The 26656-nt window shown below is 39.9% G+C and overlaps 1 protein-coding gene across 8 annotated transcripts in view; it reads right to left on the bottom strand.

The window, feature by feature from the left end:
* The window catches only part of FGFR2 (fibroblast growth factor receptor 2), a 145622-nt gene that overhangs the window by 39606 nt on the left and 79360 nt on the right, over positions 1-26656 (bottom strand). For all 8 annotated transcript variants that reach the window (XM_053389026.1, XM_053389025.1, XM_053389030.1 and 5 more), the window contains 2 exons: positions 18906-19029; positions 80-270 (listed from right to left, as the gene is read on the bottom strand). In XM_053389026.1, coding sequence (XP_053245001.1) covers positions 80-270; positions 18906-19029 — 315 coding nt within the window. The remainder of the gene's footprint in view (positions 1-79; positions 271-18905; positions 19030-26656) is intronic.

Genomic DNA, 26656 nt, shown 5'->3' with positions numbered 1-26656 from the left:
TTGACCTTGTTCAAAAAGCTTTATAACATTCTAAAAAGAATTGCTTATTGTTCAAAAGAAAATAAGGGGGAAAGCTCACCTTTAAAACTTTCAGGTACGGCAATCCATCAGGCCCATATTTACTTCCATTCTTTTCTGTGTGTTTTATCCACTGGATATGAGGCTGAGCATCACTGTAGACTTTGCAGACAAATTCTGCATCACCCCCAACAACTGCAGAAGTATTTGCTGGTAGGCCAGCTTGTAGGATAGGCCTGTGAGGCGATCGCTCTGTCAGGAAGCAAAGATGGGGCGGGGGGAGAAGAGAGAGAGAAAGAAACGTATAAAGAAGCAGAATTAAGCAGCACTGCCAAGAAAACTGTTAGTGAACATGAGCCAAAAAGCCCTGTAAGCCTGTTGGCTGACTTCACTGAAATAACGCTGTAACCAAAACGTAGAACAAAAACTGCACTTCAAAGGAGGTGCTTGAATACTCCAGTTGGAGTGCTGTCTAAAGACTAGCCTTTTAGAAGAAAAAGAAAAAAGATGGCACAGAGCAGAAGACTGTATGAAGTGGGGGAAGGGAAAATAGGGCACAATTAACTAAGGATACTTCTTTTAAATCACAGAAACTTCTATTTATGTGGTATCAAACATGAGAGCACCACTCTCTGGGGTTGTTCCCTACTATATGGGGTGAGGGAAATCTATCATCTATCTATCTATGTTTACCATCTATCTATCTGTATCTATCTATCTATCTATCATCTATCTATCTATCTATCATCTATCTATCTATCTATCATCTATCTATCTATCATCTATCATCTATCTATCATCTATCTATCTATCATCGTCTTCAGTTGTACAGTAATTGATTTTAATTAATGTCAAACTAGAAAACAATATTATGATTCACCAACTTAATAAAAAAGAATTAAGTGTGTCCTAATCTGAAGTCAAATCTACAGTGGTACCTCGGGTTACATACGCTTCAGGTTACATACGCTTCAGGTTACAGACTCCGCTAACCCAGAAATAGTACCTCAGGTTAAGGACTTTGCTTCAGGATGAGAACAGAAATTGTGCAGTGGCGGTGCAGTGGCAGCAGGAGGCCCCATTAGCTAAAGTGGTGCTTCAGGTTAAGAACAGTTTCAGTTTCAGATTAAGAACGGACCTCCAGAACGAATTATGTTCTTAACTCGAGGTACCACTGTATTGCCAAATCCTTTGAGTGAGGGTTTACTGAGGTATATTGTAATTGGAAATTGTGTAATTAGGCAAAAATATAAACATAGAAGGGGAAAAGAGAAGCAAAGACCAAACAAAAATGCTACCAAAAACAAGTTTTTTTTTAAAAAAAGAATAAAAGACTAAAATGAGCATCAATTAATATATATTATTATAGAAGGCATTCACTAATTGTGAACTATAATCATGAACTATTAATAGTACTGATAATAACATTACTGCAAAGAACATATATGGCATCATCTCATAAACATGTTGGTTATGTAACAATCTCAGTCAAGGAACCATTATAGATTTTCCACAATTAGGCCTATTGGGTCTGTCCCAAAGGGTACCATCAGTGCATAGAACCATTACCTCACATGAACCAGAGTACCAGTGGTTTCTCACCAGCAACCCCTACTACCTCATATCCATACCCTGGTTTGTAGGTAGTAGCTCTTGAAACTCTCAGCTTTAAGGAACTGCTTTTAGAAGACATGCTTCTGAAGCCACACTGTATGCCCGGAGCTCACTGTGTGGCCTTCTGCGTCATGATCACAACTGGCAACTACTGTTCTAAAAAACAACTTCTATTATTTCTTTTAATAATGGGCTTTCCAAAGGGCTTTCCAAAGCTCTGAACTCATGAGATCATTCTGTGGTTTGGGCCTTTGAAAGACTTGGTACCAAACGTAAAAGGGTCAGCTTATTAAGTTCCATCATCCATCATCGTGAAATGATGCACAATGGTCTTTTTCCAAGATGGTCATCAGGGAGAATACTGAATTGGCTTCTTGGCAAAATCTGTATGTTCTTATTCATCAGCTTGAATTATTTCACAGCAATCTTGAAGTATTAAGACTCAGCAGTAATTTTATGCCATTGGGAAGAAAACGCCATTAAGGGATTAGAAGCTAATGATTTTCCTTGATGGTATTTGGAACTCAAGAGTATCTCACATGTCAAGAAATGCAATCTTTTTTGTTCTTGTTCTGTTTCATTACATGTTTGTTTATTTATCTGATATTATTTTGCCTCTCATCTCAGGGCAAATTATAATAAACAGGAAAATAAACCAAACAATTAGACACCTGAAATGAAAGACTTACTAAATGCTTTATTTTTTGTAAGTGTAAACAAATTACACACAATTTCTTTTGGACTGTTCATTTCTTTTGAAGAACCCACTGGGGTTGGGAACTTTTCGCCTTCCTGATGTAGTGGAATACAACTTCCATCAGCTCCAGTCAGCATATCCAGTCAGCGGTTCCAATCCCCGCGACGGGGTGAGCTCCCATTGTTTGGTCCCTGCTCCTGCCAACCTAGCAGTTCAAAAGCACATCAAAGTGCAAGTAGATAAATAGATACCGCTCCGGCGGGAAGGTAAACGACGTTTCCGTGCGCTGCTCTGGTTCACCAGAAGCAGCTTAGTCATGCTGGCCACATGACCTGGAAAAACTGTCTGCGGACAAACACCGGCTCCCTCGGCCAGTAAAGCAAGATGAGCGCCGCAACCACAGAGTCGTTCGTGACTGGACTTAACTGTCGGGGTCCTTTACCTTTTCAGAGATACATTAATTATTAAAACTAAATTATAGTGATTTGAGGAAACATTAAAAACCACCCAAATTCCAAATAGCATATAGTATGCCATGCAGTGCAATCCTATACATGTCTGCTCAGAAGTAAGGCTCACTGAGTACAATGGGATTAAGCTCTGGTACGTTTGCATATGAATGCAGCCTTTAACATGTTGGCTTCCCCCCCCCCAAAAAAAAAGTTGTCTGAAAAGCACAACACTGGGGTGTAACAGCAAATAATGACACTGCCAAACAATAGGATCTTTAATAAAGGCCATATATTTGGCACTCTGCAAATGCCTATGGGGAATTTACTTACTGAGGCAGTGCTGGCAACATACTACAAAGCAGAAGCCTTATTTAACTTGTAGCTCTTGCAGTGCTGTTTTTAAATTACTTCATGGCTGTATGTTGGACGGTGTGTATGACTTGAATTCATCCAACATAAAATATCTGCTATAGTTAAGGTCTGGGAACATAAAAGGCCTCCATTTGGTGACAAAAAGACATCTATTTAAGCACCTATAAAGCTTCCCTTGGAAAGAATTTCATAAACAGGGTATCATGACTGAGAAGGCCCTCTTGTCACCTTACTTAAGATGGCACCCAGTGGAAGCCCTGCAGAAGATGTGTGGGCAGGTTAATACTGTATGGGGAAAGTGGGCCTTCAGGTCCCAAGCAATGCAGAGCTTTAAGTACTAATTCTGAACAGCACTCAGTAATGGACCATGGGGCAGTACAGTTCTTTTAGCACTGGTGAGTTGTGTTTCCAATGCCCAGTCTAAATTCATATTCTAGCAGCTGCATTTTGGACCAAACTGCAGTTTCTGACCAATCTTCAATGGTAGCTCCACATACAATGCACTGCAGTAGTCTAACCAAGACTCGGTGAAGAGACTACAAGGGTGAGGGAATTTCACCTTTTGTATTGATACATATTCCTAATGTATAGGTATTTCTTATTTCGTTCTTAAAATGTTTTACTTCTTCTTTTAGGACAATGACCTCACAAATTGGTTTCCAGTGACAGAAAATACAAATCACTAGGAAAAATGAACAATGTAAGGGCAGTGTGAGAGGAATCACATCCACAAACGTCAGAGAAGGCTATGCTGAACAAACAGTTCCAAAGTGGGACTCCAACAATTCCCTCATGGAGAAATGCATAAGAAAAACAGGGAGAACTCATGGACCTCTTTGGAAGTGAAGGATCTGAACAAATGCAAGAAAGCGCAACTCCATCAACCTTCTTATATTTGCACAAGCCACTCTCTGTGTGTTGCCTTGTCAGATGTAGGAATGGTATACTTTAAAAAAAAAGTGAAATGCAAATTGTGGTTTAATGTAGCAGTTAATATTTTTATAGTCCTGGAGAAAACTTATAAAGCTTTCCACCCTTTACTAAATAAGCTCTAACTCCATCTCCCCTACCCATGTTTGGGTACAAAAAGAAAAAGAAAAAACAAGTATGATCTCGCTTTAATGGAAACCTTACACCATCTTCCAAAACATATTACAATCGCCTTCAGTATAAAATGAAACCTTAGAGAATATTATTTAAAATGTTTTTAGAAAGTCAGTAGGCCTCATGTTTCATTTATCCACATCAGGGTTTGATTTCCTTCACGACCTTACTTCTTGCTCTTAAATGGGGGTGGGGAGTCCCCAATACCATTGGCGGGGGGTGGGGGGAGAATCACCACTAACATTAACACACAATGTGTTTTGTTTATTTCACTTGAAACTTTTTAACTTTTAGCTACATGTGCTAGCTTGCCTGAAATACATGTAGCTGATCTGAGGTTGGAATCTTTAGCTCTAACATTTTAAGGGATGTGTAAAAGTGTTTACGTAAGGCACTGTCTGTGGATGATTAAGAGTAGAAAATGTTACCAAAGTTTGAGGCATTTTAGTAAAGCACTGCATATCAAAGCAATTGGCTTCTTCAGGTACTTCATCTAATAATAAATGACTTTCATTGACTGCAACATTAAATCTTGAACTTGATTGCTGCCCATTGCAATCCAATTGAGTGCAGCAACTGTCACTGAAAGAATAAGGCATTCTGCATAAAGCTGTCATATACAGGTTACCTAATCATACAGAGTATGCTGGCTGCTAACAACAGTGGTACAGTGAAGGATGCTGTTTCAAGGTAACAAAGCAAACATGTAATCTGGCCTAAAGAGATCCAGGCATCTATCTAACTGCCTTAGAACAGAGCTTTCCAAACCTTTCATGTTGGTGACACACTTTTTAGACATGCATCATTTCGCGGCACAGTAATTCAGTTTTACTAGCAAACTAGATGTTAAACTAACCCCTTTCCAGACCAGGAGGAGCGCATGGAGAATTCGCACGACACACCTAAGCACTGCAGCTGACACACTAACGTCGCAACACACAGTTTAGAAACCTCTGCCTTAGAAACTGTTGAATTTTCAGTGATATTACACACACACACACATACACAACCACACACACACACAAAAAAAACAAACAAACACTGCACTCTATGTGGGGCTACCTTTGAGGTGACTCAGAAACTACAACTAATCCAGAATGCGGCAGCTACACTGGTGACTGGGAGTGGCCACCAGGACCATACAACACCAGTTCTAAAGGATCATCACTGGCTCCCAGTACATTTCTGAGCACAATTCAAAGTGTCGGTGCTGACCTTTAAAGTCCTAAATGGCCATGGCCCTATATACTTGAAGGAGCGTCTCTACCCCCATCGCTAAGCCCAGACACTGAGGTCCTCCTCTGAGGGTCTTCTGCTAGTTCCCTCACTGCGAGAAGTGAAGTTGCAGGGAACCAGACAGAGGGCCTTTTGGTAGTGGCGCCCTCCCTGTGGAACACCCTCCCTTCAGGTGTCAAGGAGATAAAGAACTGCACAGCTTTTAGAAGACATCTGAAGGCAGCCCTGTATCGGGAAGTTTTTGGCGCTTGATGTTTTATGTTTTTAGATATGCTGTAAGTCTATCTAATGGAAGTCTAGTGGCTTTAAACTGTGACCCTGTTCCCAAGCACTATGAAATATTTGATAGACATACATGGGGAATGACTGCTTTACAACACTAGTATGACCCAAATTTATATCAGGTTCCCTTTCCTTGTTCTCTCTTTCATTTAAGTGACTCTGCAGTCTCACCACTGATGGAGCGGCTCCAGCTATTTACTAAGCTCAGCCTTACGTGTTTTCCAGATGTTTTGGACCACAATTCCCTTCATCCCTTACCATTGGCCATGCTGGCTGGAGCTGGGGAAGTGGTGCATTTAATAATCATTATATGCAAAGTATGCACAATTGCGACAAAATAAGGGTGAGAGGAAAAGTGGGCAAATGTTGCCATATTGTTCTCTTTTAATTTGATAGCTCTGTGGGGTTTTTTTACCAAAGCCTTTTCACTACGCCTGCATGAAGCAGTGTATTAAAATATAAAATCTGCTGCAGTTCATTTGTTAGGTATCCAGATCGTGCCTGTGCATTCTGACTAAATATGGTAATTTAAAACATTAAACATTACATTGTTAGGCAGCTGTTGGTATATGGGCAAGTAGCAGGGGCGATAAGAGACTATGACACATTCCTGAAGAAGAATAAAAGCTGTGTTTATGAAAATATCTTAAAGACAAAGGCTAGCTCTAAAATACAAAGTACTGCTAAAGTATGCTAAATAAATATATTGGCCTTTTGGAGACCAATTATATTTTGTTCTACATCTGAAAACAGTTAAAGTAAAACTTTATTAATTCTTCATTCCAAACTATAAATGTTAAATTTTAAAACACACACACAACTTCAGAGCCTTTGCTTTCCCAGTGCTATAAATCCATCAGTATTCAGTATATGTATTCTCTTATTTACTCATGCACAAAAAGGTCAAATAGGCACATGGGAAATAAATCTTTGCTAATTGAAACTTCAAAAGTTTCCATTTTGAACATGTAGATGGTTGGGTTGTATAAAGCATGCCAACACCTTTCCCTGTAATTTTTATTTAAGGGGCCTTTACATACAAGGGGGGAAGTTCCTAGACACTTCAATCTACAGTGTCACTGATAATCTTTGAAAGAATAAATATGCACTCATATATATTAAACAAAATCCTATGGAGTTTGGTTACCCTGAGTTCAGTTCAGGATTCAATGGGGGGAAATTACTCCTAGTAATGCAATCCATGCCAACAATTCCATGCGGGAGAGGAACTGTAAGCAAAGGGTGGTGGGTATCATTTCACCTAGAAAATAGCTGTATCAGTGTCTGGAAAATAAGCCAGTGAATGTTTCTGATCTGGTTGCAAATTGCAGAGAAGTCACCTTCTAAAATGTATTTAATAAGACATGGTGCAATTCAAGTTCTCAAAATCTGCATACATTATTCTAGTAATCCTTATAAAATCCTTGTATGTTCATTGAATAAGCAGACAGAGGGATGAGACCAAGAGAACAGTGGTTTGCCTAAGGTCATGTAGTGAGTTTGTGGACAAAGTAAAAACGCTACATTAACCACACAGTCAATGTACATCCTTAAAACACTGCCCTTGCTACACAGGCAAGTAAAACAGTTCCACTATCACTAGAGTTCAAAGTTTATAGGGAAGTTACGAAAAATTCTTGGGAAGTTAAGAAAACTTAGATAAAATCTCTGTGATGTAGCCATGGACAGCTGACATACCAGAGTATCAGGTGACTCAGCACATCATCTACAAGAACTCTCATGATCCAATAATTTCATCTATAGAGACATCAAGTACAGCATCTTTGGCTGTGGTAAAGGCCAGATAAAGAATGTGGAAAGTGTTGAATGAATGTTATCTGGGGTCAGCCTTGTTCCAATGCTTGGCTCACGTGTTTAAGCATTCACTCACGATACTGCTGTAACTGTGAGGAAAATTGCTACATAGCTGTTTTATATGTGAGATGAAGCTCAAGAGCAAAATGATTTCTAGAGCAAGATTCACATCTCTTCATACCATACCTCTTTCACTTGCAGGCTGCCATGAGAAAGGATAAAATGAGCTATATGTTGGTTACAAGTTTGCACTGATCCACAGTGGGCCATTAGCTTTCTTACAGTGTGAATTTCTGATAGAAGAGGGTTGCTCCCCTCCCCCTTTCTGGCATGAGTCTCTGGAAAATCCAAAAAAATATCCATGGACTTTGTGCAAATGACAAGAGGATTGTGGCCATTAACTGCAATACAATCCACATTTAGATGTGCTTCAAATCCTGCATGGAAATGAAGCACATACTGTTCTGCATTTCGGCTCTTTTTGTGAACAGGGACACCTAATGGTACAATTCCAATAAGACTTTCAGTGGAGTTAGTGTGAGGGCAGTTACTGTAGACCCTAGATTATTCACTGCAACTAGGAGCATATTTGACTGAATAATCAGTAGACAAAAGGTATTCTCACTGTTTAAGCTCCTTTACAAATTAGCAGTCATGTGCACTTACAAGAAACAGTGAAACAATACTATTAGGGAAACAATGTATTGTTGAAATGCAGCAGAATGAGATTACTAGATAATAGCCAGTTTTAGAATCATAAAGAAACATTGGCAGATTCATTGGCAGATTCAACAATAATCAAATGAGCCAGAGTTCAGAAGTACATGTAGTGTTGTGTATGTGCACAATAAAACATTTACAATTTTTATTCCTTCGCCTATCTGAAGCCTGGTTCCTCAACATCAAAGTATTCTTATCTAGGACAGTCTGAAAAAAGACAGCATTGTTACTCTTTACAGAAATTTGCTGCCAAGTTCAACTCGTACCTCTGTCTATGTTTTCATCACTGATTTAATCCTTAGCAGTGTTCAGGAATCTGTATCTTTGCAAAACTCTCAGGTATGTTGACTATGGCTGTGATCCAGAGGTCCATGTATGAGCCTTATGCCTACTAGAATGTTTTTAATTTTCCGTTCTCAACAGTTGCTACTGATTTTTTAGAACTCATGAGTTCAATTAGGCTCACATCCATGCAGCTCCAGATACCACAGTTCTTGAAACTGCAGACAAAGAAAATATGCCCAGAATGAGCAATAGCCATTGCTAATCTTGTGGCCCACTATATTCTCCAGATATCTTCATGGATGGTCAGACTCATTAGGAGGTGTGGGGAACTTCTGGTTCCCCAGATGTTTCTGAACAACAACCCCTGACATCCATGCTTCTTTGGGCTGATGGGAGTTGTACTTCAGCAACATCTGAAGAACCAAAGGTTCCCCACATATTCTCCATAGGAAACCTGGCATCACTTGGCAATAAAGGCTTCACAAATACTGAACATGTGCACTCAGCTGGTAGGAAGTCAAAGCAACGGATGTCAAAGCAACAGATGCTGCTGCTTCTTTTCCTTACAGGGGAAACTGAGCAGAGTTTTCGACAAACATAATTCAAATTTGGTAAAGCTATTGGGGGGGTGTCAGACAAAGTAGCTTCGCTTAGCCATCCTCACCCAATATCTTAATGAGTAAGGAAGAACCATGTTTTTATCCTTCATGTTCTCTGCTAATTATGCACCCAGTTTTACCACATGAGAATCAAACTATGCTCTTTGAAAATGTATCTGTTACAAAGATTTAAGTGATACAATGCACCTCCAGCCACTCAGAAGCTGCAGTATGCAACATGAATGTTCTTGTTTTAAAATGTTCAGTTGTCATCACTGGCTAGTGGTGTTAATACCAGTCTGCTCTTCATGCAGAGAAACCCATTGTTAGGCTGCCACAGTGTGTGTTTCATGAGCTTCCCCAGAGGAAGAGGCTGTCGTGTCTACCCTGCTAATCTTGGGGTTAACCACTATGATCCTTGTTACGGCACAGGCAAAAGCCAAAGTTTTAGAACATCTGAACTACCAAGAACAACTTTGCTTGGGTGAGGGAAAATATGGAAAGCATAACAATGAAATAGTGTGACTGAAGGGTTTTTGATTTTTTTTACTTTGTTATATATATAAAAAATTTTTGGATTGGAAAAGAATAAAGCAGAACTACTCTGGAATGTGAAATGCAAGACGCAATTTCTCCCACACACGGCTGAAACATAGAACCAGCCAAATGGGAGACACTTCTAGAATCTCTTGGCAATATATCATCAGATTTTTTTGGAGCTCGATAGCAGTTAGGAATGCTTGGAGATGAAAATCATTTATGTCAGCCCCATCACAATACAGTCTTGCAATGGTACTGCTGCATGAGGTTGGTAATTGCGGTTGGAAATATAACTCTGAAATGCCAAATCTGATACAGAGTAAAAGGGAAGGGTAGGTGGACTGTGCTATCATTATGGCCCCAGTCCCATTCCATCCAGGATACGATACATAAATGGTTAGTTCACTGGGTACATTCAGATGTTGGGATTATTGCATTCGTTTTCCTGGCTGTAATGCTAACATTCTGTCCTTGTTTCCAACATTCCTTTTACACCGAATTACCAATTGTGTTATAGAACTATGGGGTTTTTTTATTGATATAACACTATGTCATGCTAAATTTCATTTACACCAGCAGCAATGCTGTGACACAACTGCAGACGTCATTGGACATGTTGCCATCCTTTATGCACATGAGTGCTTGCTTTCACCCAAGATAATGGCAGAAAGATTACCTTCCCTAATCTTGGCATCCATGAAAAGGGTTGGGAAAGTACAGCACAAAACCCATGCAGTTCTCTGAGTTAACAGGGCTGCAAACAGATTTTTTTCTGGAAGCATTTTACACAGAAATGAGCACCAAACTTCTGGTCGATTCCACTTGGTTTGCAAAAGGGGCTTTTATGTCATGTGAAAGAGTGTGTATCATGCAGAAATTATCAGGTAAGGAAACATCAGGGAAATGGAATGAAGTGCTGTCTGAGTATAAGCCATAGTCATCTTTATGTCATGTCCTTACCACTGTAATGCACATACAACTAAAAGCATTACTAGGAAAGCATGGTAATGAACTACACACTTCGTAGGAAGAGAGAATGCAGCTGAATGTTGTTTCATAGCTACAGGATAAGAAAATAGGAACCTGACTTAAGTCAAAAGCTGCCAGAGCCTAAGTGCATCTAGCTCAGTATTGCATGCACAGGGTGGCAGAAGCTCTCCAGAGTTTCAGATACAGATCTCTGCCAGTTGTACCTGGCAGGGATTGACCAGGGACCTTTGCATGCCAACCATGCAGCCTCCACACAGTGCTGCTCTGCAGTATGAGATGTCAATATGTCCTAATTAGTAATGTTGATTGCAAAGCAATTGACCTTTCAATAAAACACAGGGCTAGAAGGCTGCCTGCCCCAGAAATGTCTCAATTTGGTTTCCAGCCCTGGAGAAAGATTACAAAATTTAAAAATGATGATATTCTTTAAAGTGCAAGAATTCTGCTCCGGAGTTCTCATCAGCTTTGGACTTGAGAGAGAAACAAAAGGTGTGTGTAGGTGTGCATGTGCCCTGCGTTGCATATGTAAGAACTGGGGAAATGGTAGAAAAGGGCTAGTTCTATACTCTGAAACCTGTTCTCCATTTTCCTTAAAAGTGTTCTTCCCCTGCAAAAGAGCCCTGTGCTTTTCTTTCTATTTCTGCAAAGTTCTGCAGCCTCCCTGGCTGCTCACACTTCCTGATCTGAAAAAACCTCAAGGGAGAATTGACACCTGGGTTTAACTGAAGCCCAGGAATCTGGGGACACTGGCTACTGCATGCATGAGACTGCTGTGCTTAATAATTTAATTTATTCAATAAGTTCTTCATTTTACCTTCTTAATAGTTCAGTTGGAAGAGCATGAGACTCTTAATCTCAGGGTTGTGGGTTCTAGACCCACGTTGGGCAAAAGACTGCAGGGGGTTGGACTAGATGACCCTCGTGGTCCCTTCCAACTCTACAGTTCTATGATTCTATGATTTCTGCACTGACTTCTTCAAAAATGCCTTCACTTAAAATAAAAGGAGAAGAATAGCTGACAGAAGCACAGTGTCCATGGGAAAGTTCAGCCAATGATGACATGAGGTTTTTATAAAGTGCAGGCATCTGGGGAGGCTGCAGAATACATATCTTAGATGATATGGTTTGCAGAATAAAAGAAAGGACACTTACAAAACACTTCAGCTGCCATGAAATTAAAACACATGCAATGAATATCCAGCACCCCACTCATGAGAATGACATGAGAAAAAAAATCTCCACTTTGATAAGAAAATTTCTTTTCTCATTAATTCATGAAGAATGGTTATCAAAATTGCATAATACATTTTTGGCACAGCATTAAGAAGGACAGGGCAAATAGATGGTGAGCATATGGGCATGTAGTGGCAAGGAAGTAAGTTAAGTGAGGGGCTGTGTGATCCAAAAGACGCAGTGCAAGTATGACAGATCCAATGAGTAACAGCACCTGGATTTTTTTTTTAAACCCTTTGATAAGCAATGACATTCGCTAAGAGCAAAGCACACAGCCTCTAGCTCTAAACAATTTGTGTAGGGTTTCTTTCCTCTCCCTCTCTCTGAGCTAGTTGCTCAAGTGTTGCCAAAAGCCCATGCCAGGTGTAAAGTCCACAGTCAGGCTTTTCTCTTGCTTTGAAAGAAAGTTTCTTCCTTCTCAGTTTATCCAAATACCTAGAGGCAAGCACCAGTGTGGATTCCTGCCTGCCTCTGCCCCTGTCTCAGCACGTCCCAGCCCTCAAGTGCTCAGGTAAGTATGTCAGGCTTATCCTTGCTCCTGTAAAGAGTTAGTCAACAACTGCAAACCTCGCTGCCAGAAAGCAAGTTGTGACTTGGGTAGACTATATACATTTAACTCTTGCTGGAAATTAATTAAGCAGCACCTGAACGTTTGTATTAAGGATGGAGTTTTCTATACTGCTGTGGCAGAATAAGGTTCAACTAAACCTTGTAAGGACACCAACTTGAATATCCCCTGTGATAAAAAGGCTCTCCCTACACCCTCATCAACTACACAAAGGATATAACACTATTGTCAGAGGAGTTGTGGAATATTGTACAAAGATCAACATGAGCTTGAGCAGTCATTTGGAAAGGCCTGAAGGCTACCCTTAATTAATTCCTGAAAACAAATGAAATGTTTTATTATGTTTTATTTTTAGTGATATCTCACTACTGCTTTGGAGAAAGAGTTCTGCTAATACCTGTGAATAGGTACGTGACAATTACTCTCACACCCTTTATTGTGTTTTGTGTTTGGACTCCAGCAGTACAACCTACCCAACAATAATCTTACATAAGCCCACTGCAAATACCTATTTATTACACAGACATAATATATGGCTGCTGTTCCCTATGTTCATAAATTCCATTGTGCCTCAGAACAGCCATACATAGACTCAACTGAGCTATAATGCACAAGTTCACAGTGCTTCTTCCAGACTGACATAGGCTCACCATTGTAGACTTGTAACTTACCCTTCCTCTGACTGCTGTAATAATTACACACAAACCCTGTTGCTTGGTTGTAACACCATAACATTTTTAATTATGGCTATCATCAGCCATACTTTATGTCAAAGACCAAGTAAGTGACTCATTTTCAATCTCTGTTCAATCCTTTCGCAAACTTACACTCAGTGGGACAGAATCTACATGTGCAAAGTGTACAGCATGTTCCCAACACCCAAACCATAGTTTGGCCACGACACCTAGTATGCGTCACACACCTAGTATGAGTGTCTTATCCAAATTAATACATGGCTGTAGACCAGACTTGCTTAATGCATAGTCGTTAGACTACAACTCCCATCATTCTTTACCACTTGCCATGCTGCCTGGAATTGTAGCCCAAAACATCTGCAGGGCACCAGATTGATGGAGCCTGTCTTCCACTCTTCACACACGATCAGTTTCCTGCACATATGTCACTACCATTTATGAAATCAGTTATTCCCGATGCATGCATGCAATGTTGCATGTAACGAACTTATGCACAGCAAGAAGCATGCAGGGGATTCAGTAAAATAACTACTTCTGTTCACTGCACATGATGGCATTCAGAAGTGATATCATACAGAAAATTCATGTTGAGTGAAATGGTCCATAACTCTTTTGTTTATAATAAACGTGGCAAACGTCTCCCAATATAAGCTCTGAACAAGTTTAGTTTATATGGTACAATTCTTGTGGGGAAAGGATTACTTCCACAGGCTAAGACTCATGTTTTCATTGCCATAATCATAAAATACAGACACATATTACTCAGTGCCTGCTCACCCTTTTAGGTTCCCACCTACATTACACCCACAATGGCACTGTTTTAAGGATATGCATTAAGGCAATCTTATACCTGGAGTATGATCATTAAAAAAATTGACCAATATTGAAATTCCTGAAATTCTAATTAAAAGAAAGGGGTTGGGAGAGGCTTACATGAATGCGGAGCAGGCAGGTCATTACTGGCCAAGTTGCCAATTTATATGGGGGATGAAGATGTACTCAGAGAAAAACAGAAGTGGCAAACTGTACTATAGATGCTTTAAAAACATGTCATCTTCTCTCCTTCAATAGAGACTATACAAGCCGAAATGTAAACACTGGCATGTCGTAGCTACTAAGTAAGAGCCCCATCTTGAAAACGGGACAACGCCAAGGACATTTGCTGAACAACAGATACATAAAACATGTAATGAACTGGCAAAAGTAAATAGGGAACAGTTGTTTGTCCTTTTTCACAGCACCAGAACTGTAGCTATCTGACATATGAAGATCAAGAGAGACTTTAAACAGACCAGGTTTTGTTTTTTGTTTTTACAACATTATGCTGTTGAACTGAAAAGAACATGATGGGCAACAAAGTTACTGAGTTTAGACAGAGCCAGTCATTTTCAGTAGAGCTCATCATCTACTGCTAAAATAGCTAAGGCAGAAACCCTTAATGCATGTGGTAGCCTTCAGTAACTTACAACTCAAGAGTGAAAAATACTTGCAGTTTATTTAATTGCTGATTTCATCAAAGCCGTATATGTACCACTGAAGCCAAGATGCTGAGCTAGAAGGATCTTACATTTCTATCCTCTAAAAAAATAGAATAAAATGTTCTCTGCCTTTTCCCGTAATCTGCAGCCCAAACTGTACCGCTGCCTTTCCGATTAGTACCCAAATTCTATTCCATTTTCTCTGCTATCAACAATGTTCCTATCTAGAGTTTGCAGCAGTTGCTTCTCTGCAGGGTCATCCCAAGCGCATGACAAGAGCAAGGTAAGAGTGCATTATCAGGTTGCCAGGGAATGAGTGGGCTTATTTCCAGTTTGGATCACTTCACCCTTCTATAGCTTTTCTGGCTCCTCAATGTGGAAGCCAGACACATGCACAAGCACACAGCATTCTGTTGCAAATAATCAAAGTCATAATTTCAGTACAAGAAACACGAAAAGTAGAGAACATTACCAAATCATTAAAATGTCCACCTAAGGCAGTGTCTGTTTTACTTCCGAGTCTCCAGACAAGTTCTACTGTGCAGCCAGAAAATAACTGGACTACTAAGAAAATTCTGCTTACCGCTGAATGTTCTTCTCACATTTGCAGCAAAATATCAGATGGTGATGTACTTCCTACGTTCACAAATCTGAGCTAACAGCTGAGAATATTTAGCATATGCACTTCAAATGAAACCCTTCACATTCTGCTAGCTATTAGTGCATGCACGGGGAAAGATTCAGGCTTTCAAAAGTTATTACAGGCAAGTTAATAATGGCTATTCCCAATTTAGTATTGTGTCACCATTTGGCAACAGGCTTGCTGAGAAAACTCCAAAATCTGTGAGGTAATAAGAGGTTACACTACAACGTGTCACACAGACACATTACTATAACGTACTGCCATATTTTAACACTATTCATTACCATTAATATCAAACAGGTCTGCTCTGAAATCAGCTGAACCCATGGAAAAGAGAGAGAAAAGAAGGGAGCCCACAGGTTAGCTTAGCTGAAAGCACAAGGAACGAATAATGTCTGAGAGGCTTCCTTCCCTGCACTAATCTATCACATGAAGCTCAACTATTAATACTGCTTTTCCTCCTCTTCATCCCTGGAACATAAAAAGGGCAAGTACAAGAAGAGATGAAAGAGTAATAAAGGGGAAAGGGTTTAGATTTCTGGGTTAATGCTCTGAACTTTTATCACAAATCCACACACTGTAACTGGATTATTCATGAACATTTATTTTTTTTGAAGATTTAATTAACTTTCCTGAGTACTTCCACTTCTCTTTCCTACACCCAATTCATCTTCTCTATGCTTTTCATGTTTGGCATCAACTTCGCCAGGACTGGAGCAGTAAGAGACATGCTTCATAATTTGCCTCTGCTACTCTTTCCTTCTCTCCCCCTCCTCCCTGGTCAAATTACCATTGGGTAAATTACTCTCCAGCTCTATAAAAGCTTGGTCATCTGCATTATCCTAGCCAAGTATTAAGGAAGATTTTACTACACATAACGTGCAAATCTATGGTAAGATGTGTGGTAAAATGATCATTAATATGAGCTTCACATCAAACTAGAATCCTGACTCAAAATCTGTTAATCTCTCATCAGTGAAGAAAATAGTAAAAATAATAGTAATAGTAGTAGTAATAATAAACATAAATTCCAGCAGATTAGTTTATGTAGAAGGGCAAACAACTAAAACAAGCAAAGAGAAATTCATTTTATACTGCCCAATTTAAATCTGGTTTCTATTCCACAATTTACTCAATTGTTTCAAATTTAATTGAGTGTCAATGTGTTTTAGCAAAATGGGTTCACCACAGGGCAACCGATTGTGGTCAGTTGTGTATTAAATATGAAGGGACATTTGCTCTGCAGAGTTCTACACACTTTTTCCTGGATCTGTCATCTAACCACCATCTAAGTATGTGATTGCTCTGTTTGGTTAACGAATGTAGCACCAAATCAGTTCCATTCTGAGCTGTGTTTAGCAATGGGAAGTATGAGGAATACAGTGTTGGGGTAACAGAAGGAAACTTTTAAAAATATTATTTACCTATATTATTTATCTTGGGAAGGAAGAGACCCACACACTAGGGAATTCAAGGGAAATAGCTATTTCACGTTTCTAAATTATATTCTGCATTACCACATAATTCAACTCTATGCTATAGTAATCACCTAACTAAAGGGGCAAGAATCTTCACAGTGTACCTTTCTGGCTCTTACAGATGAATGGAATATGAATAGTGACCAAAGAACCACCTCTGTGGGAGAAACTGAAACCCAAACAGTCAAGTGGAAGAATCCCTTGTGGAGTCTAACACTTCAGCACTGGGCACCTGAATCTAGCTATCATTTTTATTTCCCACAATGCTTCTGATACAGCATCACTATGGCGTATTGTGAGAAAACAAAATGGTGGCTAGACCCAGCCAACTAGGACTGCAAGAGCACTGAACTGGGGTGGTGGGGAAGGGGCATTTAAAGGAAGGCCCAGGCAGCTTCCCAAAGATGCTAGGTACTGATGCCAGCCCTAAATAGGACAGTCCAAAATGTGTTGAGCTCTGAAAAATTCTCTTACTTCTGCAGGTTAGAAACTAAAGGATAAAGAAACCTAGGGTTCCTTTCCCATCATTACCATTGCTGTTTCCTCTTACTCTGCGCTAAATTTCAACTTCTGGATCATTTTCCAAACACGGTGAAACAAAGCTTACCATGGTTGCAGCTGAGACCAATAAGTACTGAAAACAGTACCAAATGTTTCAAAATGTAACCAAAAAGCCCAAATTCTAACATGCCATTGCCAAATAAATATAAAGAGAATTAACAGACAAACACTACATTTTCCAAAAAGGGTTTGTAAATACTATAGATTTCCTTTAAGAAACAGAGGTACATGCTTTTAGAAAAAGTGCATTTCTAGACCCTCAGAAGAAGAAACAAGACCCCATGATGGCACTTGAGCACATTCAGAAACCCCTAATCATGATGGAAAATCTTGGCCTTACTGTTTACTTTTATGATTCTCTCTATGAAAGTAGCAGACATAGCAATAAATGACATAACTCTCATTACCATTCCATTCATTCATGCAAGTCACCAATATTTTCTGCCAGGAAAAATAAACTGTGCAGAATATTCTTGAATGTAAGGCATTGAAAAGCTTAAAGAGGAAGAAGAGGCTAGGGGCTTCTGGTAAATATTTGCCTAACTTTCAGAAAACAAAAGAAAATTTCCCAAAAAAGTAAAACTGCACACACTGTGGGGATTTCAAGACAGTGTCTTTTTCAGACAGTTTCATTCCTGGTATTTTAAAAGAAGTTCTTTCCTTCTAGACTCCCCTACTTCTTTTCTGCAACACAATTCTTTGAAGTACTGTCCAGGAAAGGAGAAAATACTCTTAGGAGAGAAGTGTATATATTCCCTTGGTTTCCTCCTTTGCTAGATATTGTGGACACACCCACTCCCTGGTGAGGGAACATAATTCAGCTGCACCCTTTCAGCAGCTGGTCTGTACAGGATGGAGTCATGTGGAACGCAATTTACTACCATTCCTGGCAGCCGTTGGAGCTGCACCTTCAATAAACATTGTTTAAACAAGTGTTCAAACAAAAAAAATATGGTTTAGTCTCCAGGTTAGTTCACCTCAGCTGAATAAGGAGATTTTGCTGTGGGGAGGGGGAAGAGAGATTTCTATAGCTCTCCAACATCCTAAGTTTCTTTGGGTCTTAAAGAATCAGGCCACACACCACAAATTAAACCTATCAAAGTGATTAAGATCAACCCTGAATTATGTCAAGAACCTATCATTTTAAAATTTTTAAATTAAAAAACCCCATCATTCCATTTGTTAATTTACTGTACTTAAAAGCACTTATAAACAGTTTAGTATTTTAAAATCTCTAAGCAGGAACAATAATGATCATTAAAACAAAAACACAACAGTAACAGAAAAGAATATGAAAACAGGAATTCAAACTAACAGAAAAACAGGGCCTGATCTGAAGCAACTAATGGTCACTGCTTCGTGGTATGGCCTATTCTGCTTCACATATGCTCCATTCTAAGTCCATTTTAAGTTTTACGTTTAGTTATTTTCACCTTTAAAAAAAAAGATAATTAGGAGGAAAATAAATCTAAGTCATCACTTAAAGAAAGGAAAAAAAACATTTAGCCACTGAGAGTTTACTCACCAACAACATCAAGGTGGTACGTGTGGTTGATGGATCCATGAATATTCTCCACAATACAGGTATAATTTCCTTTGTCTGATGGGACTACGCTCTCCATTATGAGACTCCAATGCTGATTTCGGACCTAAGAGAATTTCAAAAGTGTTTTAATTAGCTGACACCAACCCTCATCATGGGCTCACAAAGATGATCCATTTTAACCCTTCAAATAAGTCATTGTTTTTCTACTCTAACGGACCACAATGGCTGTAGTACCCCTGAAAAGTAGTCAGATGCTTAGAAACCCATAGTGGAATAACCCGCATCACTATGTCAGCATGGTGGCAGTGTCACAAAACTCCAAATACAGCAGGAACAAAAACCCAAATGATACAAAATTAGCAATTCTGCATGGATGTAATTATCTGGTCAAATTCATTCTAAGTGCCGACATCTGCAATTTTCTGAACTGAAAGAACAGAACAAAAAGTGAAGCATTTGTTTAATTACTCTTTATTAATCTATGTCACACTTTCTTTCAAGGAGGCATACATGATTTTCCCCACCTGCATTTTACCTTCACAGCCCTGTGGGGTAGATCACCCTGTGAGCCCAGGTCACCCAGTGGGTTTTGTGGCAAAGTGAGGGCGCTGATTCCAGCCAATACGCTAACCACTACACCACACTGGCTCACAAGAGTTATGAAAAGTCACAGGAGATGGAGAACAGTGATGAGCACAGAGGATATACTTCCAGATGACTAAACGCTCTACCTATGGCTCCCGTTGTTTATTGAGATTTTAAGAGGTACAGCTGCAATCCAAAGCCCTACATAGATCATGGAGTTCTGAATAAACATGGCCTAGTCCATATTCTTCAGTGCTGAGGAGTGCTACATGTTGAAATTCACACATATCATTTTCCCATTTCAAGGACAACAACATAGTCCGTTCTCTGGCAAATCCCTGATAGCACATCAGAGATTTTATACAGAGATGTGGCAGAGAGGCTAGGAACTTTTTTCATTCTTTTAATTGACTACAATATGTGAACACTACCTCTGGGGACAGAGTTTCTAAAACAACAACAGATGTTTAATGTTTGCAGAGCTTTGTGTCATAGGTGCTGGTGGCTGCTCTTTTGAGCTTGGGACCTAGTTATGGGAAGGAGTGCTGACCTCTGCATAAACCTGACCAATCCTTAAGAACAGCCTCTGGGGCTCTGCTCATGAGTCTTCCATCAAGAAATATTAAAGGGGAAGGTATTATAAACAGGGCCTTTTGGGTGGTAGCTCCATGTTCATGAACTTTCTTCTTAAGAAAGTTTATGTGTGACCAGTATGCTGTCAGCCTTAAAGGCACTGAAGACTTTTCTATTCCAAGCAGCTTTCAATTAGCATTTTAGTGCTTCATATTTAACTGCTGCTGTTTTTTTAACCTTTCAATTTTTTAGCTGCCTGATTTTATACCCTGCTGATCCTGTTTCAGTTGTTGCTGGTATAATAATAATAATAATAATAATAATAATAATAATAATAATAAAATAAAAATAATATTTTAGTGTTTTATAGATTACAGTTCTATGGACTGTAATTATGTCATAATGAATTCTTATTATGTTGTGATCTGCCTTGCGTGGCTTAGCCCTGAAAGGAGGAATGTAAAGGGTGAAGCTCAGATAGATTATATGCTATTTTATACAAAAACAACTGCTCAACAGCTTTGTACATAGAAAACCAGCATGTCAGGCAAAGGGGTGGCCCCAACACTGGGTTATCTATGTACAGGATTTTAGCATTTTGCTTTGGTTTCGACAGAGGAATACTTCATCATGTGTGTTTCAGCCTGCAGGTACACATGATGTCACCTAGAAACAGGTGTTCCTCCACATCTGCTGTTTGTGAAAAGTGATGGGGTTTATTCAGCAGTGACTCTTAGGGGAAAACGCTTCTGCTTGCACAAGTCAGGGCACAGAATTTTTGCCCATTCCCCACTCCCCATGCAGGAATGCCTAAAACCAATTCCAATTCTGATCAGCAGGATCCTCAAACCCTCCAGACCTCTGAAGCAGCTGGGGGAGGGGAGGCTTTTCATGGATAGGAGAGATTGGTAAAAATAAATAAATAAATAAATGGGTGTCCTGGCTTGAAAGAACAGAAACACCTTATACTAAGGCAAAGTCACCACTGTCATGGTTCTCTTTCAAGTACACAAAGTCTGTAGTATGTAGGTCAGGACATAAACGTACAGGAGAGAACCGCGCACTGAACTTCAGTTGCAGCTTTCCATTTCCACTGCAGTAACTTTCATCAACAAATGGATATCCCCACTTTTTAAAAGAGCAGCTTCTCAGCTCAGCAATGATCCTGCCGCACACAAGTAATGCACGTTTGTGCCCTTATTTGGTTACTGGCCATAGTTAACATAAAATCTCTTTTATTTCCTAAGAGTCTCATTAGGCAGCAAGGCACCGGTACTGCTATGTTATGAATGCAGGCTTTGAACTTTAAAGCATCAGAAAAAAGATTTTCTGTGCCTGCATTTTTTTCCCCTTTTCAACTCTTGCTTTTTCACATTTATGAGCCCAATGCTAACCTCCTGGTCAGGAATGTGATATAAGATAAGCATCAATTCCAGAATGAAAATTCGGGTGTGCTTTGTACATTCAGTTAGCTATTACACACCAGGAAACAGTCTGTGAGGAGCCGAAGTTTTGGTCTTAACAATCACTGCTCCTGAAATGTCCCATTCCCCCGTCCTCACTGTGACTCAGGCAGGAGTAGCTCAGCATAGGTAGAGAATTATAAAGAGCAGTTATATAAAAGAGGGCTAACTGAAAGGATAAAAGATGTTTACTGATTTATACTGGGAACCCAAAATGCATACATCTTTGCCCCTACAGGAACTTGAAACCAAAGCAGTTCCCACATCCTACACAGCAACTGCTTGGAGTAGTTCTCCCGATTAAACTTAGTAGGTTGTGAATGTAGATGGTGTAGGTGCATACAGCAGTCAGCACTGAATGAAGCAGGGTTTTTTAATGAATTTGACAAGCACTCAGTCACCTGTAGGAGCGTCTCCACCCCCATTGTTCAGCCCGGACACTGAGATCCGAGGGCCTTTGGGCAGTTCCCTCATTGCGAGAAGTAAGGTTACAAGGAACCAGACAGAGGGCCTTCTCGGTAGTGGCGCCCACCCTGTGGAACACCCTCCCTTCAGATGTGAAGGAAATAGGCAACTATCCTATCTTTAAAAGACATCTGAAGGCAGCCCTGTTCAGGGAAGCTTTTAATATTTAATGCTGTATTGTTTTTAACACTTGATTGGGAGCCGCCCAGATTATATAGCTATGAACTGCTTTACCATATTTCACACTTTTGCAAGCACTCTGTTTCTCTCTGTGTGTAAATAGCTTTTACAATATCTGCAGCTAAAGTTTTTTTTAAAAAAATGATTCTGGAAAACACAAATAGGCAAACTATCCCCAACCCCATCCCCACTAATCCCCCTGGCGTACCACCCATTATTCCACCATGCAGCACAAAACCTCCAGATAAAAACCTGGTGAACCAAAGGCTTATATTGCCTAATAGACTTTTATAAAAATAGCAAACCCTTGTCAACACAAGAAATACAAGACAAACTAGAAGACACCCAAATGCCCTGGTTAACACAACACCAACTACATGCCCTCTTAAACAACCAAACAGTAAAATCAGCAGCAACTAGACCCCTGACAACCTTTGAAAACCTCCTCCTAACAACAAAGGGAAACGGTAAAGGGGCGGTATCCGCAATATACAAAATACTACTCCAAAACCCCGCAAATCCCCTAGACGCAATCAAAAAACAATGGGAGAATGACATAGGCTATGAGATTAACCCCACTCAATGGACCAGAATGTGGTCTAAACCCCCCTTTAAATCCATATCAACGAAAAGAAAAGAACTCACACTGAAACTCACCTACAGGTGTTACCTAACACCAAGGAAACTAGCGCTAATACACCCAGGAACCTCACCAAAATGCTGGAGAGGGTGTACCTCCACAGGCACATACCTCCACATGTGGTGGGAGTGTCCCAAAATCCAACTATTCTGGACAACATCCATACAAGAAATATGTAAAATAACTAAACAAGTATTAGACTTCACCCCAGAATTGGCCCTACTAAACATCTTCCAAGACAACAATGCCCATTTACACCACAAAGAACTCATAACCCACCTACTTTCAGCAGCCAGAAACACCATAACCAGACACTGGAGAGACCTGTCAGGAGTAAGCATGGACCAATGGTACCAAATAGTATGGGAAACAGCCCTACTAGAAAAATTAACTAATAAACTGAAACTGACACGGGGACAAACAGAAGAAGACACCTTCACCCCGGTATGGCTCCCTTTTATCACATACACAGCCCAACAGGACAACGACAATAATCCACCAACAGCATACAAATCAATATGGCTAACCTGATCCAAAACACCCACCCACCTCACTCACACACGAAAACAAAGATCACCACAGCCAATCACAAACAAACAATCACACCCTAGGCCAACCCCAACCTCTCTCACCACCAAAGGAACACAAGTGAACAACACAAGCACGCTGACACCAAACTCTACATACATTAAGCATAATAGAAACACCGCTACCCGACCCCACCCCCATCCATCTCCCCTCCCTCCACCCCTTTCTTTTTTTCTTTCTTTTTTCTTCTCTCCCTAATGCCTCATCAAATGAAACGGATTTGTAAAAATATTACATGGAAGGAAAAAAAATACGAGGCATTACACTTACACTGTAAAACAAGAAAACCCTTAATAAAATTTTTTTTAAAAAAAATGATTCTGTAATTGTAACCAATAGAAGCAATTACTATAGCACTGTTAGTCTACAATGTACTTAAAGGCTTTATCTCACATGTCCTTCCAATCACTCTAATGTAGAACTGCTTTTATTTCCCTCATTTACTAATGAAGAATTGAAGATGAAGGTTCTTTCGTATTTCTGAAAGTGGTAAAAAAAAATATTGTGTAAATTATAGGATATGTATGAGCTGATCCACATCTGGATTCCATGCATCTCTCACACATGATGAAGGTATGATGTTCCTCTTTGCGTTTCAAAGCAAAAATATGACTTGCGGTGTAATCCTATGTTTGTTAACCCAGAAGGAAGTCCCATTGAGCTCTGTGGGGTATACTCCCAAGTATGCAAGCCTAGGAGTGCAGCCTTATTTGTGCTTCCCCTTTCGCTAGTATCTCATGAAAGAGTCCTGGGTGAGTCCAGATTATCTCAGTTTAATAAACTAATATATGAATGAGACCTTTGGTGACATACACAGCTCCTTTGCTTCTTCCTTCAGATGAGCGGGCAAACCAACCAGGAAATTTCAAATTAATTCAAATTAATAGAGCCAGTGTGGTGTAGTGGTTAAGAGCAGTGGACTCGTAATCTGTGAACAGGGTTCGCTTCCCTGCTCCTCCGCAAGCAGCTGCTGGGTAACCTTGGGCCAGTCACACTTCTTTGAAGTCTCTCAGCCCCACTCACCTCACAGAGTGTTTGTTGTGGGGGAGGAAGGGAAAAGAGATTGTTAGCTGCTTTGAGACTCCTTAGGGTAGTGATAAAGCGGGATATGAAATCCAAACTCTTCATCATCATCATCTTAATGGGGAAACTATAGACAACAGCTTTTGAAGAAGTCCAGATATTAAGACAACATAATGGTCTGGCTGGTTCTTAAGCCTTTAACCACAGTTTCCTGGTTGGGACGACACAGCAAAATAGGTAATGTAAGTCTCACTGGTTTGTTTGCTTGGCTGAAGCAAAGGGCTGCATTTACTTATTCATTTCATGAAGTGATTTAACAATTTAAAAAACAACAACAGAAAAACAATTTCAAATCCAAGAGGGATACAGATTGGGGCAAAGATTTCCACTTAAAAGCCTCGTTGAAAGAGGATGGTCTTCAACAGACATGGAGAATAAAATATAGACACCACCTGTCTTATACACAACAGAAAGGAATACCAAAGGTTAACTGTTCCCACACTTAAGTCCCAATTCCTACATCATATGGAACAGACCTCTCGACGAGATAGTACCTTTAGGAGACCCCATCTGGCAGAATGCTGTGATCAGCAGCATATTATAATGGGTGAGACAATCTTTTAGATGTTCTGTATGCTGAGTGAAAAGGCTCACTTATATCTCAGCTTATTAAGCAGGGATATGATCATACAAACACAGTCAATTATTATCCTTAGATTAAGCAGAGATTCTCCTCAGATTTGCCCAAGTAGAAGCCTGAAACCAGGTCCAAAAATGTTTTAGGAATGACATTCCCCTGCATCTCAGCTGCTTCACATTTTACACACCTAGTTCCTCATCATCATTTTACAACAAAAGAGAAATACCTTCATATGTTCAGATTTTTGTAAGGGGAGGGGGTGTGCACGCACGCACACACACATGCACGCACACACAATTTTTTTATAGTTAGCCAACATAAACCTGGTCTCTTTACCCTATCTGGTTTGAAAATATGAAAAGCAGACTGTCTGAGACTACGGCCATTCCAGTGTCTAATTTGGGAAGATAACACCATCAGTTACATTGCATATAATATGAAATATGAAGATATTGCCAGGTTTGTGGGTAGAGCTGGGGGGAGAACCTGCTACACTGACAATATTCATCTAATATTCTAAGTGAGATTGATACTGTGTCTACTTTTAAGCCCACAACTTTTAAGCCTACCTACGTCATACCAAATAATCACTTTAGTTGCACAAAGTGTTTATGACACCGTGTCAAGAAACTACATTAACAATGGCTCAAGTTATTCATCTTGTTGACAAGGCAAAAACCTAACAAGATCTATCTTTTTCTTTGCTGAAGAGGCTGTTAGCTGTTGGGAGATTACTGAATCAAGCTGTTAACCAGCTAATCAATCCTCATCAGTTCACAAAGTCTGGGCAGACTGTTAATGTAGACAGCACGTATTTCTTTTTTTAGAGTCCTTCTCTCCTCTTTATGAAACTAGTTCTGAGGAGCAAAATTTTGTAAGTCTTCTGCACTACTCAATGAAGATTTAGCTCATGCAAAGTATGAACACAACTGGCTGAAGCTGAGACTTTCTAGTGGAATAAACAGTCCTCAGATAGACATGTGGGCAACCTCTTCTATATATTAGGCAAGCCATTTATGCTTCAGCACATGCCATAATATGAAAACCTACGTTCTGTCACAGAATGTTATTCCACTTAAGAGACAGCCAAAAAAGATGGAAATTATGCTTTTAGAAGTCACTAGAGTTCAGTTATGTTTACTATGCAAAACCACTAACAAAAAGATCCCGGTACAGACCTTTGAAGTATCGCATAAACAACCCAACTGCTGACTTTATAGGCATCCTGTTTTGGACTCCAATATGCTACCTGCGCCAAACCCGTCTAATGGAAGTTCAGAGAGTGCCATATCAAATATGCACAATTATGCTTGGTAGACATTCAAGCTTCTTCAGTGAGGGGCACCAGTTCCGCCTGAGGAACCTTGAGAATCCACTTGCTGGAATACAGTAAGAATAGTCCCAGAAAGCTGTGTGCTGGAGCAAAACTAAGTACCAGGAAAGCGAAGCTACTGGGCTCCAAATAAATAAGAAGAATCTTTTAAATTTTAGACTGGGTGACGGGGATGAGTGGACGGGAAGAAGACCATGAGCAGTGACAGCACAATTAACCTATTTACAAAGCCAACCTTCG

The sequence above is a fragment of the Podarcis raffonei genome, chromosome 5, assembly GCF_027172205.1.
Source record: "Podarcis raffonei isolate rPodRaf1 chromosome 5, rPodRaf1.pri, whole genome shotgun sequence".
NCBI lineage: Eukaryota > Metazoa > Chordata > Lepidosauria > Squamata > Lacertidae > Podarcis > Podarcis raffonei.
The sequence above is the reverse complement of the archived record's forward strand: the minus strand, read 5'-3'. Positions and strand labels throughout refer to the sequence as shown.